We start from the raw sequence: 12,043 nt of genomic DNA on the forward strand, positions 1-12,043 counted from the left end.
CTTGCCTAGAGGGTAATGGTTGCCAGATAAAGTTACAACACATCCTGATAAATTTCACTTTCAGAAAAACGAGTCATTATTTAGTGTAAGCATGTTTGGAACATATTTGGAACTAAAATAGGGTTCGCTGTTTATCTGAAATTCAAATTCAAGTAGACGTTCTGGGTTTTCCTTGCTAAATCTGGCAACCCTACAGAGAGAGGGCTTATTGTGGGAATTAAGACACGGTAACGGCAAGACGTTACCCCACTGTTTGGCATAATAAGCGCTCAGTGGGGACCAACGCTGTTTTAATCCCAACCCCTCATTCATTACTTGTTCCTTTATTCTTTCACTCAAATATTAAAATAAACCGATTGTACTTGTGACTCTTCATCCCTTGCTGTCACCACTCTGAAGAAGCACCAGGAAGCCAACTATCAAACGAAGAAATTCTGAGCGGGCGACGTCATGACGCACAAGGCCCGTCCCCCGCTCAAGGGCGCACAAGACGCGTAAATAAGACGTCGACGGCCGGCAGGCAGCTTCGGGGCCTGACGGGATTGTGGCGGTCTTCTCTCCCAACTCGGAAGCTGCGGCTACCTCCAGACGCTCTCAAGATGGCGACCTCTCTGGGTTCTAACACCTACAACAGGCAGAACTGGGAGGATGCGGTGAGTATGCCTGCCGATGGAGGACGGAAAGAGGCAGCGAAGCCAGGCTTCCAGCGGGCGGGCAGGGACATGGCTGCGGCGCAGCCGAGGGAATTCCGGGGAGAAGCCAGCACCGCGGCCTAACTCTGCCACGGCTGAAAGCTGAAGGGCGGCCCTCCTGCGGGCTTGGAGGGAGAGGGCTTAGCCAGGGTCCGGCGGCAGCCCCCTTTCCATCCCTACTCCCTCCACTCTTTTCGAGCGGGTCTTTTCTCCCGCCGTCTGCCGGAAGTGCAGACAGCACCCCGTCCGCGACCCGGCCAGTGCTGGACCTCGGGTTCCTGCCCTGTTCCCCAACCTCGCTCCTCGTCCCCTCCCCCCGCCCCATCACTGTGGCCGCGATGGCAGGGTCTTCGGAGCCTGGCGTTCGACCAGATTTCCCATTTTCACCAGGACTTCCCTATTCTGTGCCAGACGTGTCTTGGAGAAAACCCATATATCCGAATGGTGAGTGATCGTGTGTGAAACGGGACTTACTGTCTGTGTTCTGTCAGTGTTGTGGTACTTGCACACTGTCGGTGATGTGTTTGTCTTAGCTGAGAAGTAATAATGCCCCTTTACTAACCCTAAGAGTACGACGAATTTGCAAAGGACTGTCATGCTTGTTCTCTCACTTTGGAACTCAGCAACGGTCCTGTGATATAAGAGTCATAATAATAGCTAATACTCATTGAGCATTTACCTAGGAGATAGGTCTGTTAACCAGAGGCAAAGGGAGTTTATGTCTTTTCAATATAGCAAGTAAGGTGTGGAGCTGGGATCTAAGTTCAGATATTCTGACTCCGGGTACCTCAGCAAATTAGGAGCAGACCCAGGACTAAAAATCTAGGTTTCCTGACTCCTAATCAAGTGCCTTTTGGCCTCTGCACCTTGTAATCTGTTTAGTATAAGGTATCCTCTATCCTTACAAATAAGGGTAAAATTAGCAGCAGTTAACATTTAATACTTAGATTAGGGCTGTGTTGTGATCAGTCTTGGAGGTATTGGTTGACTATATGCAGGGGACCAGCACAGGATGAGTCTGTAGTAGTTAACTCTGACTAAACTTTGTAAAATGGGCTGGCCATGGCTGCATCCTCCATTTAGGGACTGTGGAAACCATTAGGAAATTGTTCTTGGGAGAGAACTGCGGAGCCAGAAATGAATCTAAGAGTTGCGGTTGTGGAAAGGTACATACTTACCTGGTGTTAGATCTGTAAGATTCTTAAGAGGTTATAACTTGTAGGTGACTAGATTATATCCCCAGCCCTCCCTTACCCCCCGTCCCTCCCCAAAAGGGTGGATTTTTTTCCTCCTCTTTTCAAGATGCCAGGGATTTCCAGATAAATTTCTTAGGTCCTGTCTAGAGAAGGAGCAGGCATTAGGTTTTCTTCTTTCCATAACTCATTCTTTTCTATTTTTTCTATTTCAGACCAAAGAAAAGTACGGGAAGGAATGCAAAGTAAGTATATTTAAAGAGTAATGATTTAATTTTATTTTCCGTTTCTCTTCCACTTGTTGAGGTATGAAGTCCTTTATAAAAGTGAGTGCTACACAGACATTCATGTATCATTTACATACTCATTGGCTGTTAACTATTTAGTGTAGGGGTAAGAAAATGAGCCCTTTAATGTAAGGATTCTTAACTTGGTGTCTGTGGTTGGGCTTTGAACCCCCTGAGATTGTATATACCAAGTATTGTTTGATTATGCACATGAGCATTTTAGCTGAGGAGGAAGGTCATAGCCATCGTAAGATTCTCAGAGGAGTATATGACACTCCCTACTCACCCCGTAAAAGATTAAGGGTTATATCATTAATGGTGGTGACCTCTAGGGTGGGGAGGACTTTGATTTTTGAGTATTTTATTTCTGTACTATGTGAATTTTTTAACTACTGAGGAAGGGTGTTGTAAAGGATTGAAACATCATATGGTGTTTAGACTAGATGATTGCTAAGATCTCTTCTACACCCTAGACTGAGGGATTCTTTTATTAAATCTCCTGGATTGATTGTCCAGATCAGGACCATTAATACGCTGTGGCTTTATTTTGTGTTCCAGATCTGTGCCAGGCCGTTCACAGTGTTTCGTTGGTGCCCCGGGGTCCGCATGCGTTTCAAGAAGACTGAAGTTTGCCAGACCTGCAGTAAATTGAAGAATGTCTGTCAGACCTGCCTCTTGGACCTAGAGTATGGTATGTTTGCCCTGTCCCATAGGTCTGAAAGTGTGCAACTACTCTACACGACAAACCAGTTTTCTTGTCTCCCACTTCTCACCCCTTCTCTGGTTCTCACCCACTTTGGAGTGTCTGCTGTGCTCTGCTTTTCCCAAGAAGAAAAGAACCATACTAATTTATTCTAGCGTTCTGAACAACAGTAGGGACTTAAAGAAAAGTTGGTAATTGATCAGCACTGGCCGAAACCTCCCTTCTGTATACCTTTGTAGCCAAGGTAAGTTAAAGGCATTGTTGCTCTGATAGGTAATTTCTTTGCCTTTGGCTTCTTTCTGAATCCAGAGCTTTTTTTCCCACAATCTCTGACAAAGTTCTGGCTAATTGTGCTCTAGATTTTTGTATCAAATATATTGTTAGGACTGATACACTATATTGCTACTGTTTCAGAGTAACTGCTTTTGGGAGTGATTTTTTTTAACTGTAGATGACTTTTTATTTATGCGAAAAATATTCTTTCAACAAAAGTTTCTACTATACAGTAAAATAAAAGGGAAAAGGAAAATACAGGTTTATCTATGTTAAGTTCAGAAAATTGACTCTGCTAATCAGAGTCCTGGTCACATATTGTTTAATATTATTTGTATGTTTGTTAAGGGGGTGTTCTGATTCTGGAATATAATGACCCTTACATGACTGATTATCCAGAGGATGTGTAGGACAAGCCTAAAAATAATTCATTTTTTTATATTTATTTTAAATAAATTATGGCATATTAAAAGCTAGGTGCATTATTAATTGCAGGTCAAATCTAACTGTAGTAAAACTTTGTTCATCTAAAAGATTTTCTAAAACATTAATTTCATGAAATTTCATGAAAACTCAGGAATTTGGATAATTTCTTAGAATGCTCTGTAGTAGTATTGGCCTGATGGTGCTAAAGATTTTGAATTAAAATAAAGCCTCTGGGGCTTCCCTGGTGGCACAGTGGTTGAGAGTCCGCCTGCCGATGCAGGGGACACGGGTTCGTGCCCTGGTCCGGGAAGATCCCACGTGCCGCGGAGCGGCTGGGCCCGTGAGCCATGGCCGCTGAGTCTGTGCGTCCGGAGCCTGTGCTCCGCAACGGGAGAGGCCACAATAGTGAGAGGCCCGCGTACTGCAAAATAAATAAATAAATAAATAAAGCCTCTGGTACCAAATAAGAAAGTGGAGAAAATGATGTATTCTGTCTACATATTCAGTTTGGATATGGTTTAAAATGTATTTTGAGTTTTTTCCTCCTTTCCTTTGTTCTAGGCTTGCCCATCCAGGTTCGTGACGCAGGATTGTCTTTTAAGGATGACATGCCAAAGTCCGATGTCAACAAAGAATACTATACACAGAATATGGAACGAGAAGTATGTTGCCACTTGCTTGATGTAGTTTTATATTTAATGAAAGAATCCTGGGGGATTGATACAACCTGTGTAATTTATCTTTTGAATGTGTCATTCCTTTATAGATCTCTAACTCTGATGGAACACGGCCAGTTGGCATGTTGGGGAAGGCCACATCCACCAGTGACATGCTGCTCAAACTGGCCCGGACCACGCCCTACTACAAAAGAAATCGGCCCCACATTTGCTCCTTCTGGGTGAAAGGAGAATGTAAGAGAGGAGAGGAGTGTCCATACAGGCAAGAGCTGAACTGCTTTTTCAGTTTTTGCTTTCAGATGATTAGTCATCTAAGAAGGGGGAGGTGCTAGCTTAAACTATTTCTGCTTTAAAATGTAGAAGTTTATAGAACTAGTGTCATATGTCTTATATCTTAGGACTAGAGCTTGATCAAATTGTTTTTACTTATAATGGAACTTTTACTTACAACCAAGCCTTGGGAAACTAAATTGCTCTGCCATAAAATATCAATGTTGACCTCAAAAGTTTCTGCCTAAGGTGTAAGTCTTTGCCATCAGGGTATGATTGGCTTGAATCTCAGTGTATAGTTGAAATCAAATTAAGACCAGACTTGTAAAGAATGTGTAAGTGTGTTTGATTCAAGGCTGCCAGGCATCTGGATTAGGAGTTCTTACTTTGGGGTTGGTGAAGCCTACACCCAACAAAAAGCTAGCTATGTTTTTTTCTGGGGTTGGGTCCATAGATTTAATAAGACTGAGTGGAATGCAAGACCTCAGACACATTAAGAACCCTTGACCTAGAGGAGGGTAATCATGTTTGGTTACCTTTTGTTTTGGAGTGGATTGTGTCAAAAACATTTCTTTATAAGGAAACTCTGCCACGCTGTGGCCGTTTAAGTGGCTTTTCGGAGGCTAGCGAGTCCTTGTGTGATACGGTAAATCCCTTGATATTAGCTCTATTTTAATAGTTATGTTTTGGTATGGCCATGGTTCCTAGATCAAAAGGGGACTTTTGTAGCTCCTGTTGGGTGGTATCTGTAAAATTTTTTCCCTTGTTTCACCTTTATGCATTGTTCTTTCCTGAACCATAGACATGAGAAGCCAACAGATCCAGATGACCCCCTTGCTGATCAGAACATTAAAGACCGATATTATGGAATCAATGACCCTGTGGCAGATAAACTTTTAAAGCGGGCATCAACAATGCCTCGTCTGGACCCACCAGAGGACAAGACTATCACCACACTGTATGTTGGTGGTCTGGGCGATACCATTACTGAGACAGATCTAAGGTTTGTGAATATAATTTTATGAGTTGTTTTTGCCTTCACCTGCCCTAGAATTTTTTTTTTTTTTTTTTTTTGGCAAAAACATGATAATTCTGTATAAGGTACATTTTTCTTTAGTTGCTCTAGAGTTAGTGTCATGCTGACTGGAATTTTTATAACGTTGTCCTTTGTGATGCCACGTAATGTTCCTCAACAGTGCTTATTCCATGCTTGTGTAGGGTATTAATTACATGAGCTTCTGTTTGGCCTAATAGCCATTAGAATTTCTAAAGATGGCACATATCCAAGTATGATTAATTTTGTAGGGGAGGGAGAGCTTTGCAATTATAAAACCTTATGGTTTAACTTGTTGGCTTTTTAAAGGGATTGGTATTTGGTAAATTTGTGTTATTCTTGGCTTGTATGTTGCATGGCTAGATGAAACATCTGGGCAGATACTGATGGAAATTGTCTCTTGCAAAGAGATAGAGGGGAGAAGAAACTCTTATAGGTGTACAACCTGCCCTTGGTAGCTTGTCTGCATTAAACCCTAAGTGAGCGAGAGTGTCCCCAGGGGGTGGCAGACTTTTTCCCACCTGCTCTTTCTCTTCTTCTTTTTTACAACCTTAAAAAAATTTTTTTAAAAAACGTTCTTGGCTCATCAGCCATGGGGGCTGTAGTTTGCCAACCCCTTATCTAGGGTTTAAGGTCTTTAGGGAGCCTTCTGGAGCCCCTTTTCCTCCATGGGAAGAACCCTGAGATGTTTGATAGCCTTTATTTACTCATTATTTTTCTTTCCCTTCCTCAATACACAGCACCCATAATAGGGTTTAAGGTATGGGGGAACCACCTGCAGGTAATTAGGCAGATCATCATGGGGCCACCTGCCTTGTGGTGAATCAGTTAAAGAGTTAGTAATCCAGGGCTTTCCCCGGTGGCGCAGTGGTTGAGAGTCCGCTTGCCGATGTAGGGGACATGGGTTCGTGACCCGGTCTGGGAAGATCCCACATGCCGTGGAGCTGCTGGGCCCGTGAGCCATGGCCGCTGAGTCTGTGCATCCAGAGCCTGTGCTTCGTAACGGGAGAGGCCACAACAGTGAGAGGCCCGCGTACCGCAAAAAAAAAAAAAAAAAAAGAGTTAATAATCCATGTTCAACATCCTGGGAATGTCTGTGTTATTAACTCATTTTTCTCTACCTGTATCCCTTCAGAAATCACTTCTACCAGTTTGGAGAGATCCGGACAATCACTGTTGTGCAGAGACAGCAGTGTGCTTTCATCCAGTTTGCCACAAGGCAGGCTGCAGAAGTGGCTGCTGAGAAGTCCTTTAACAAGTTGATCGTCAATGGCCGCAGGCTCAACGTGAAATGGGGAAGGTGAGCATTAGACTGTATTAAAATAGCATTATTGAGATTTTCAAGAACCTTTTCATTATCTGGGGACTAGTAAGCTTTCGGTGAATAGGCTTAAATCAATAGGACCTTTAAAAAGAATTTTTCATTCTGTCTGGCACTCCATTCCTGTGGATATTAGGAAGATGCTACTTTGGAAATTTATTCAGGGTTTTGGTGTAGTGATCTGATCCTTTGAAGGTTCATGTGTTTTTTGACCAGCTATTACAGGCCAAGGCTAATGCCAGGGCATGAAATGTGGCCTGAGAGTTTACACAGGAATTAGACCTAGATTCTGTCCTCTGTAGGCCAACTATCTAGTGAAGAAGAATAGCTAACATAAGTTTGAAAGTGGTGATTGCATAAGAGAGACACAAGTAAAATGTCCTGACCATTCAAAGGTGGAACGTGTTTCTGGCTTGGAGCCAGGGAGACCTTTCACAGCAGCAGCAGCAGCAGCAGCAGTCCTCACGGAGGGCTTTCTGAGCACTGGGCTCAACATATGGTGTTGCCTCCTCCATCCCCTACAGCAGTTCTAGTGAATTTTGAACCCAAGTCTTTCTGGCTTCAAAACCTTTGCTCTTATCCACTGTGCACTATGGCATTTATGGGAAAAGAATGTGTGCCGAAAAGGAGGCAAGGAGTGAAGGAAATCCGTTTGTCTAGGAAACATGAGAAGCAGAGGTGTGAGAGAAGGTGGGACCATGTGCTGATGGCGTAAGGGTCTGTGTCTCCCAGGTCCCAAGCAGCCAGAGGAAAAGAAAAGGAGAAGGACGGAACCACAGACTCTGGAATCAAGCTAGAGCCCGTTCCAGGGCTACCAGGAGGTGAGTGCAGACTTTCTGCCTACCTGGTAGCTTGCTAACTTCAGTTGCTCACACTGCCCTCGTGTCCCACGGACGTTAGAAGAGACCCAGGTCTCTGGCTCCCAGCAGCTGTGTTCTCCCAGCAGGACCTCCCAGGATTTCAAGACAGTGGAAGTGCTGTTGCACGGTTGTCCTCTGCTCTAACCAGCTGTTTCTCTTCTTTAGCTCTTCCTCCTCCTCCTGCCGCAGAAGAAGAGGCCTCAGCCAACTACTTCAACCTACCCCCCAGCGGTCCTCCAGCCGTGGTGAACATCGCCCTGCCACCCCCGCCTGGTATTGCCCCGCCCCCACCCCCAGGTAACCAGCTTCCTTCTGAGGAAATCGGGAAACCCTGGCGAAGTCCTGTAGGCTGTGGGTGTGTTTTAGCTTGCAAAGCCTTTACTACCTGCCTGCAACAAGGTAACGAGTTTGCACCAAAATGTAAATTCGTCAAGAAAGTCGTGTTACCAAAGAATTGTCAGATGAACTAAACAGTGTGCTTGGTCATGTAATGAAGTTACATTTTGACTCAAGCTCTTTATCTTGTTCATGACAAGTAATAAACAGTTCAGGGACTTGCACTTTGTATAGCACTGCTCTTTATAGCACTGTCAATGCCAGTATGAGCAGTGTGAGTAAATCACAAGCAGCAGGTTCTCCTGGGCAGAGTTCCCATACTCTCTGGAGAAAGTTCTGGTTTCTGAACACCCTTCACTCGAGTATAAAGCATTGAGGTTAATGATGACAGGGTCTTGCCATCAGCCTGATTTCTCCCTCACCTCCCCAATTCTGATCAAATCCTGTCTGACAGGCTTGGCATGTTTGATAGATAGCAGAGGCTCAGATGACATACTAGCAATACCTGAGACGTGGAATTTTTTTTTTTTTTAAGCCATCTTGAGGGGGAAGATTTCTAAAACCAAGGAAGTCATGCAGGTAGACATTCCTAAGCAAGTCTTGTGAACTGACATTTTCTGAAGCCCCATGTCAATTTGATTTATGTGTAGGTGGTATTGACCTTAGAAAATTCGGGGTTTGAAAGGTTGTCAAGAGAACTGCAAGCCTAACAGACTTTTCTCTCCTATCTGTAGGTTTTGGGCCACACATGTTCCACCCAATGGGACCACCCCCTCCTTTCATGAGGGCTCCAGGACCAATCCACTATCCTTCTCAGGACCCTCAGAGGATGGGAGCTCATGCCGGGAAACACAGCAGCCCCTAGCACATTATCACCACTCTGGGGCTCTACAGAAGAGAGGGCGCTTAAAAATCCCAGTAAATGAATCTTGGAATAAATATATTTTTCCTTCCTTTGTAGTTTCCATGATAGCGGAATGTATTCAGATGTGGGCAGTTGGAGAACAACAGCCATGCTTTCCTACATGTGCTCAAAGGATTGATGGACCTGAAATAAGCTGCCATTAACATATCTGGTTACTACTATAACATTACTAATAAAGTTTAATGCCTCTTCCCCTTATCTGTGTGGGGAACAAGCAACTGGGTAAATTGGAATGTCCAGCGGAGTTACCATCCCAATTAAATGTTCATTTTGTATCTTTTCTGGGGGGAAAAAGTTGACCTGCAGTAAAAAAACAAACAACTTTGACCATTTTTATGTCCATTGGATATTTTCCTTTTTATCATCTAAAAAAAGATTACTAGTACTAATCATTGTAGTGGCAAGAGTGTGATTTAATGCTTCTAAAGTCACACTCAGAAAGACAAGTAGAAACCAGCACCCAGCACAGACCAGGTCTTTTCTCATCTCTCCTTTCCTCATTTATTACTAAAGGAATCTGGCTGATAGTTTTACTTCTTTATGCTACCAAAAAGAGACAAAGATAAAAATTACTTTTTATTCCTGTCAATCGGATGGAAACACAAATGTCATGGGGTTTTGTATCATTGAAGAAACCTGGTGTCTAGGATGAAATTATTTTAAAGAACTTCCAGTAAAACACTTGAACAAACTGTGAAAGGAAAAGAATTAGAGTGTGTTTGAATGGAAGACTTGTGACCTATAGCTGGAACTTTGATCTTCAGCATTCACCTTTGTGTGACTTCAGCGTCTCGTTTTAATTCCCTGCTTCTGGGCAGGGGACTCCGGTCTTAGAATATTTGGATATACCTGAATTGTAGATGGCAAAAAAAAAAAATTGATGTTGTGTTGTGGTTTTGTTTTTAAAAAATTAAAACGGGTCAATTTTCTAAATGTTGTCATAGGTTTATTTCTGTTTTCTTTATCCTTGGTAACTGAACTTGAGGTCAGTGGGAGTTAGAAACAAGTTATATATAAATATGTTTTTGCTTTAGACTGTTTTGATTCTGATCTCTATCCATTCTAAAAGAATCAGGCCTTTTTAGTACTTATGTCAAAGGTTAGTTGTGGGCTTGAAATAGGAATACACAGAAGGCACAGCACAGAGCCTGTCATGTGGTTGTTGATACATGGTAGCTTTAAAAAGTTGTCCTAGTATTATACAAGTCATTTTAAAAGGAAACAGGAAAAATTTATCTACAAGTGCATTTTTCCAGGAGCCAATTCCCATGTCATTTTTATCTAAAATACGTACTTACAGAATGCATATACCCCTTATTACCCTATTTTAGCTTCTCTGGAGAATTTTTGTTGTTTTCTTCGAGAGGACTTTATCTTGCCTTTTTTTTTTTAAGATCTAAAATTAATCGAGAAGCACTTAGAAATTTTTATTTTAATTCTAGTAATATCAGATGTGAAGCAATGTAGGGGTACTTCCAAGTATTTTGACACCCTTTTGGGTAGGGTTTTTTACTTTTGAGCAGGTGAGAGGTTTTTAGCAAATTTGTGAATAATGTGAAACATAGTGTTTTAATAATTGCTAAATTCAGTTATATCTATACATTTTATATACACATGTAAATATGACTATCCAATTTGCATATTCTTGCCTTTTTGAGAACGATTCTAAATTTTGTGCACTTACCTGGCTGTGGATGTGTATTTGTTTTTAAAGCATAAACCAACATAAATTGAAGTATAGAATAGATGCTTGATTAGTCTTTCTTAATGGAAATCAGAATTATGAGCAATTAGATTTTGGCAAAAACTCTTAGGTGCTTACCAAACTCCATTTCCTTCTCTAGGGCATACAGCCAGGGGTACACTTGGCAAAAAGTAAACTTTGCCATTCCCAGACCTCGGTAAAAAACATCTCACCCACCCAGTCCTATGAGCTCTTTCCCCATCTGCTGGCTGAATGCACAGGAGGATGATCCCTGGAAGATGGCAGAGTCACACAATGGAAGGAGCCTGGGTTACTTTATCACTGCTTCAGGGAGAGCATTGTGATAAGAGGAATTTTGGTTACAGTAAGCCATTGAGACTTGGGGATCTGTCTGTAACAGCAGCTAGTGTTACTCTCATAAAAGATGTAGTCAGATCTGATCACAAAAAAAAAGCAGAAACCCATTTTTGTACTGAGTAGTGGTGATTTCTTAAATTTATTTTTATTCAAGTATAGTTGATTTATAATGTGTTAATTTCTGATGTACAGCAAAGTAATTCAGTTATATACATATATACATTCTTTTTTATATTCTTTTCCATTATGGTTTATCCCAGGATATTGAATATAGTTCCCTGTGCTATACAGTAGGACCTTGTTATTTATCCATTCTATATGTAATAGTTTACATCCACTAACCCCAAACTCCCAGTCCATCCCTCCCCACCCCCACCTTGGTAACTACAAGTGTGTTTTCTACGTCTGTGAGTCTGTTTCTGTTTCGTAGATAAGTTCATTTGTGTCATATTTTAGATTCCACATACAAGTGATATCATACAGTATTTTTCTTTCTGACTTACTTCACTTAGTATGATAATCTCTAGTTGCATCCGTATTGCTGGACATGGCATTTCACTTTTTTATGGCTGAGTAGTATTCCATTGTATATATGCACCACGTCTTCTTTATCCATTCATCTGTCAATGGGCATTTATGTTGTTCCCACGTCTTGGCTGTTGTGACTAGAGCTGCTATGAACATTGGGGTGCATGTATCTTTTTGAATTACAGTTCTGGCCAGATATATGCTCAGGAGTGGGATTGCTGGATCATACAGTAACTCTAGTTTTAGTTTTCTGAGGAACCTCCTTACTGTTCTCCACAGTGACTGCACCAACTTATATTCCCACCAACAGTGTAGGAGGGTTCCCTTTTCTCCACACCCTCTCCAGCATTTGTTATTTGTATACTTTTTAAAAAATAAATTTATTATTTATTTTTGGCTGCATTGGGTCTGTTTCTGTGTGTGGGGCTAGTTGCGG

At 42.1% G+C, this 12,043-nt stretch overlaps 1 protein-coding gene across 2 annotated transcripts; it reads left to right on the forward strand.

The window, feature by feature from the left end:
• The first annotated feature begins 511 nt into the window (after positions 1-511).
• Positions 512-9,950, forward strand: RBM22 (RNA binding motif protein 22). Of its 2 annotated transcripts, XM_060008516.1 has the most exons (11): positions 512-653; positions 1,083-1,136; positions 2,101-2,130; positions 2,731-2,863; positions 4,136-4,236; positions 4,341-4,513; positions 5,324-5,524; positions 6,711-6,875; positions 7,629-7,717; positions 7,922-8,053; positions 8,827-9,107. In XM_060008516.1, exons 1-11 carry the CDS (start codon positions 600-602, stop codon positions 8,955-8,957), a joined length of 1,263 nt encoding a protein of 420 aa, XP_059864499.1. In that variant the 5' UTR covers positions 512-599; the 3' UTR covers positions 8,958-9,107. The 2 variants fall into 2 exon arrangements, with proteins under 2 accessions (XP_059864499.1, XP_059864497.1); XM_060008514.1 differs by lacking the exon at positions 7,629-7,717 and having other exon boundaries at positions 8,827-9,950.
• Positions 9,951-12,043: the final 2,093 nt, after the last annotated feature.

This window comes from Delphinus delphis, chromosome 3 (genome assembly GCF_949987515.2).
Source record: "Delphinus delphis chromosome 3, mDelDel1.2, whole genome shotgun sequence".
NCBI lineage: Eukaryota > Metazoa > Chordata > Mammalia > Artiodactyla > Delphinidae > Delphinus > Delphinus delphis.

Bases quoted from the DNA above. Each gene is read 5' to 3' on its own strand.
- RBM22 (XM_060008514.1), top strand. From the start codon at position 600: ATGGCGACCTCTCTGGGTTCTAACACCTACAACAGGCAGAACTGGGAG. The intron at 2,131-2,730 runs GTAAGTATATTT...TTTGTGTTCCAG, and splicing joins AGTACGGGAAGGAATGCAAA to ATCTGTGCCAGGCCGTTCAC. The intron at 4,514-5,323 runs GCAAGAGCTGAA...CCTGAACCATAG, and splicing joins GGAGAGGAGTGTCCATACAG to ACATGAGAAGCCAACAGATC.